Source organism: Drosophila willistoni (genome assembly GCF_018902025.1).
Source record: "Drosophila willistoni isolate 14030-0811.24 chromosome 2R unlocalized genomic scaffold, UCI_dwil_1.1 Seg200, whole genome shotgun sequence".
NCBI classification, from domain to species: domain Eukaryota; kingdom Metazoa; phylum Arthropoda; class Insecta; order Diptera; family Drosophilidae; genus Drosophila; species Drosophila willistoni.
In genome coordinates, this window is record NW_025814051.1 from 7,278,527 (window position 1) to 7,283,989 (window position 5,463).

At 37.9% G+C, this 5,463-nt stretch overlaps 1 protein-coding gene across 1 annotated transcript; it reads left to right on the forward strand.

Moving 5' to 3' along the window:
* The first annotated feature begins 1,025 nt into the window (after window positions 1-1,025).
* Window positions 1,026-2,977, forward strand: LOC6643540 (cilia- and flagella-associated protein 157). The gene has a single exon (XM_002066413.4). The coding sequence runs from the start codon at window positions 1,111-1,113 to the stop codon at window positions 2,908-2,910; it is 1,800 nt and encodes a 599-aa protein (XP_002066449.1). The 5' UTR covers window positions 1,026-1,110; the 3' UTR covers window positions 2,911-2,977.
* Window positions 2,978-5,463: the final 2,486 nt, after the last annotated feature.

The following is a 5,463-nucleotide window of genomic DNA, read 5'->3' on the forward strand; positions in this document are numbered from 1 at the left end:
CCATGTGTGTGTTTGTATGAGTGTGTGTGTATATCTATGTGTGTGCCACCACGTTGACAGGCTGTCATTTTGCTATCGTTTTGTTTAGTCATACTCGAGTCTATATACAGTGCGCAATTTGCTGTAGGTTTTTCCTGAGTCTCCCCATAGCCAACTATCCCATTCTTTAGCTATTGCGCCCTGTTCGCTTTTACTCTTTCTCTTTCTCCCTCTATCCTCTTTCTCGTCCTCTCTTTTTACCCTTTATATCTCTTTTTTTGTTGTTGTTGCTGCCATATTTTATAATTAATTGTGAAATTATACAAAAGACATGTATGCAAAAAAAAAAATGACAACAAAGAATAACAAAAAAAACAAGAACTGTATTGTCGAACAAAGTCATAATTTTTGTGCGGTTGTCAGTTTTTATACCCTTACAAAAGGTAATACCAAATTAGTAGTATGAAGAAAGCTTAAACTTAAAAAAAAATCTAGTTTAACTAGCTAAACTACTCAAGATATGCCTTTATAGTAACTGCTTTATCTAGCCATAGATCTTTCTTTAACTAAAGTAACAAAAAAAAAAGTTAGTTGTCGTAACTAAAGTTTGTCATTTACTTGAAATCAAGTAGATCGTTCTACGAACTCATGATCCCTCTTATTTTAAGGAAAGAATTTCAATCATAGTAATTTATTTTTAAAAAAATATGGACTTAAGAGATGTGTTGTTTTTCTAAACTTACTCAAACATCGATAAGTTTTAAGTTTTATTTACTTTAATCCTCTTTTAAAAGGTTAAGTTTGTACTCCAGAGATGGCCAAAGAATAAGCAAATAGTCGATATCCTGAGAAATCTATGTTTTAAATACTAAAAAGTTGGAACAACTTAACTCATCTATAACTTTTGAAATTCAATTGTTAAGCTTAGTTTTAATTAGAACCAAAAAAGTTAATTCAGTTTAATTTTTAGTGTTTACCAACATTTTAAAATACAGTTTTGAAATTTTCCAACACAGTTAACCAAGAAAATTTTGTTACTCAAAGCACTGCCGACATTACATTAAATAAAACTTGAACCAACAACTTGAACGATCATATTTATTTTCTAAATTAAGTAAACCTGCCAGCAAAATGCCGCCGAAAAAGAAGGGAAAGAAAGGAAAGGACAAGGAAGTGAATAAAATGGCCATGGTTGATCGTACATTTTATGAGCTAACCATAACCGATTTAAATCAGAAGTTGGCTCGTCTTCGATCCCATGTGTCTGGTCTGGATGAATCGAATGTGGGATTGTCGGAGAAATTAAAAGAAATTCAGGACGATCGCACGGATGTGGCAGCTCATTTGGAACGTGTATTAGCCGATCGGAATACCGTTATAATAGAGCTGGAAGAGCGGGTAGTGGAGATAACAAAAGGGCGTGAGGAAGAGAAAAGACAAGCTGAGGAGAAGATAACTGATTTAGAGGCCAAATATAAGGCCATGCATGATCAGCTAAGTTCAGAGATTAAATTGCTCAATGGTAAATTAAATTCGCTGGATGAATTTCGTCTACAACGTGATGTATTGTTGGCCAAATTCGATAGCCAGGAGGCTGATCTTAAGGAGAAGGAGAGAGAACAAAAGGAGGCTCTTTACAATATGGAACAGAAGGCGGTGGTGGAAAAAGATGCCCTCAAAAAGGAAGTCGAACAGAAGCTACTTCAAGTATCCGAGGATTTCACACGTTCCAGTGAGATACGAAATGCTGGATATACACGTCGTCTGATACGCGAGAATATTGCTCTGCAAAAGGAAATCGACTTGCTGGTAATGTCCCAGATTAAGCTACAACAGCAATATAACAATCAAAAGGAAAAGCACAAGGAGATGGGTGAGCAATATAGTGCCCTGGATCAAATTAAAAATGAATTGGTACGCAATTCAGTGAACAAAATCAAAATAATCGAAGGTCTAACAACCAACTACGAAAAACTAAAGGCAAAGTATGTAGAGGTGCTGCGATACCGCAAGGCTTACGAAGCTCAACAGCAGACGGAGCAGTGTGACCAGGTCAAGCAGAAGGATGTCATGGGCAAGCTTAGAGCTCTGGCAAAGCGCATGGAGATCATGACTTTGGAGAATAAGCATCTCGTTGTGACCCACGAACAGCATGAACTGGAGATACTTCGTTTGCGAGGCATTATACAGCAGATAAAGGTTACGGTGCGTGATGCCATTATAGCGGAAAAGAGTGCCAAGTTGTTCCCCGAGCGGCTGATTATAGCCAACTTGGATACGCCGGAGGTTATTGAGGAAGTCCGTGAAGATGCCATGGCTCTTTGTAAATTAACACGCATTGATTTACTCTCCAAGTTGATGAATATTGTTAGCTCCCACTCTGAGGAGTTGCCTCGCACACCCTCAATCGGTTCGATTGGCAGTGCCACCTCTTCGCTTTATGCACCTGGTAAAATGGGCTTCATGCCCCGTAAACCCAAGCCCACTCCCTATGAAATATTCCGCAGTGAAGTTGTCGATCATGTGGTGGAGCTGCCCGACTATTTGCAAAAGCACAGAGAGGAACAGAAGGCCCAGGAGAGAAAACGCGTTGGCGACGAGTGTTCCATTATCGATGTGGAATTCGGAACTACTCTCTACGTGTCATCGTCACGCGAAGATGATATCATCGAAATGGAAGAGGAACCTCTGGAAGAACCAGAAGGATCTACCAGCACAATGTCGGTTCAACAAACCAGCACTGAAGGTAGTGCCCCTCCACCAGTCCTGGCACCCTTGGTTAAAGAAATATCCGCTGAGATGATTCCCGAAACAAAATCTGCTCGCAGTATTATCAGTCTGAATACTGGAATAACCAATACTAGTCAAATGTATGAAGAGGGCTCCCTCGGGGAAGAGGAAGATGATTTTGAAATCAATTTGTTTTATTAAAGAAGTTTAATATGCCACTTAGTTGGGGATTCTATGGATTAATAAAATTTTTGTTTCCTAACTCCAAGTAAGAGTATTCGTTTAGCGACTACCTCACACACACATAAATATATATTCATATTTATTTATTGTGCTCGCATTGGCGGCGGCATTCCTTTTCAATTCCTGCCAACATATCGTACATTTGTTAGTGGCGCATATTTAAATGCAAGTCCATTTGCCGCATAACTAATCGCCACACAATGTGGCATGGCTCTTACAATTCACAGAAATTAATTGGTTTCACTATGTCTGACTGTCGGTGGCGGTGGCGGTGGCGGTGGCGGCAACGACTCATGCAAACGGAAGGAACTACTTGCGGCCAACGACAAGGGGACTAACTGACTGAATGGCTGCCTGACTGACTACATAAAAGTTGTGTAAAAATCATGACCGGGCCAATGCAAATCGGAAGTGAGCTCAACACCTGCTAAGAACTTTTTGAGGGCGAACCGAAATGTCAGTCGAATAAAAGCGAAACCATAACATGCAAGCAAGCCCCCCAAAAGGGCCTTTTTGTAGGGACTCCAACTTCAATTTCAACTTCGACTGTTCCCACTCCTCGCCACCCATGTGAAAAGCAACTGTCATTGCCGTGTTGCAAAGGTGGGAGGTAACGTGTCAGCTGTCAATTTGTATTTGATATGTCGTCACTATGGCGGTTCCACCTCATCTCCAACCTCAACTATTCACCCCTTAATAAACACAGACACACAAATCACAACAAATAAACGGCAATTGACAGCGACAAGTAGATTGTCGATAAGGATGGGGGAAAAGCGATAGACTTTCTACAGTCGATACTCAGTAAGTAAATTGAAGGAATTGAATGATGAATAAAAACTGTAACATTAAAGTAGGAATGTATTTATTCAGTTTTAATTAAAAGACTAGAAGAAGGTTAGAGATTTCAGCAGTCGATTTTTTCCGTGTCTAATATCGATAATTTGCATCTCCGTCGATCTCATCATTCCCAGTTAACATTCGAATTTAACGATCCATAGAGCATAGCACATAAACGTTAACCAAGAGTGTTTATTAAAAAAAAAGAAGCATTTTCCAAATAATAAATCAATAAAAACCCATTAAAAAAAGAAACATTCAAAACAATCGATAGATTGCAAGTATTATGATAACCCATAAATCAAGATCTTAAAACAAAAAGTTGTTAACTGAAAAATTTCTCAACGCTTAAAACCTATAAAAAAAAAACGAACACTAAAATATTAATGACCTAATGGCCTTAACATCTATGATAATGACAATTTAAATTCTAGCCACTTGAAATATTAAAAACTGAAAAAATTTATGAACCGATCGTTAAAAATAAAACTTCATTGCAAGTCCATAAATTCGTTGGAATAAAACTAGTCATAAATTTAACATTCTAATTTTCTTAAAAAACAAAAAAAAATGTTTTTTTTATTAGCTAATTCTCGTTAACGAGCCTCCACTGTGCCATTTCTCTTGTGCCTCTTAATCTGAGGTCACTTGGCGCAATTGAACTTTGTCGCTGTGGCAATTGAAGAGGAATATTCAGTCTCATTCCACTGCTAAAAGCCCGTGTCAAGACACTTTATTTGTCTTATTTATTTATGTTTATATGTTCTGCTTAGTTCTCTTTAGTCTCTGTCACTTCCCCCCATATACGACGCACTCGCACACACACTATATCTTTCTCTCTCTCTCTCTCTCTCTCTTTCTTTCTCTTTATCCCAGAGCATTGCTAAATTAGTCGCACGTCCGTATTTTTTTCTTATTGGTATGGGAATGCTCCATTTATATAGCCCACAACTACGGAAGTCTCTCAGCAGCTGTGCCTAATTTATTTCACTGGACGTGCCCCCGTTCTGTTCGATGCGCCTTCACCCATAGCCCCCTATCCCCCCTATCCCCCTAACCCAACCAACCCACTTGGCTACCCCCAACCTACCCATACAAACTATATATACATGTACACTTCGCATTGAATCAACCGAAAACCCGAAAATGAATCCACAAAGTTGGAAGATTTATTTCATTCTGAAGCACATTAAAATTTTACAAATTGCTTAAATCAAATAAATTGCTGCGTTTATGGTGATAAATTGGGTTAGAGAGCAATGTTTTTTTTTAGGGTTTTTTTTTCTGGGTTTCAATACCAATTCGTGCTTGGAGTCGAATCTTTTGGGACTTTAACTGAATCCAAAACGAATCAATCTAGAAATATTTTCAACTCTACTAAAACTAATGGAGTTAATGGAATCTGAATGGTTTAGTTAATCAATATTTTAGATGGATAGACGTCGTAATATATAAAACTTCCTCTAAAGCATGAAATATATGTATGTATATAGAAGAACTTCCCGACTACCTTTTAACTACTTAACAAGAATCTAAACTTCCGATAACTATAACCATCTAACATCTACATATAAGTAGACAATATAACTCAGTCACCTAAATGACAATGTTTTCTTATTCAGTTTTTTTATGTTTTGCTTTTGCATAATGTGTAGAAGAGATGGAAAAGAA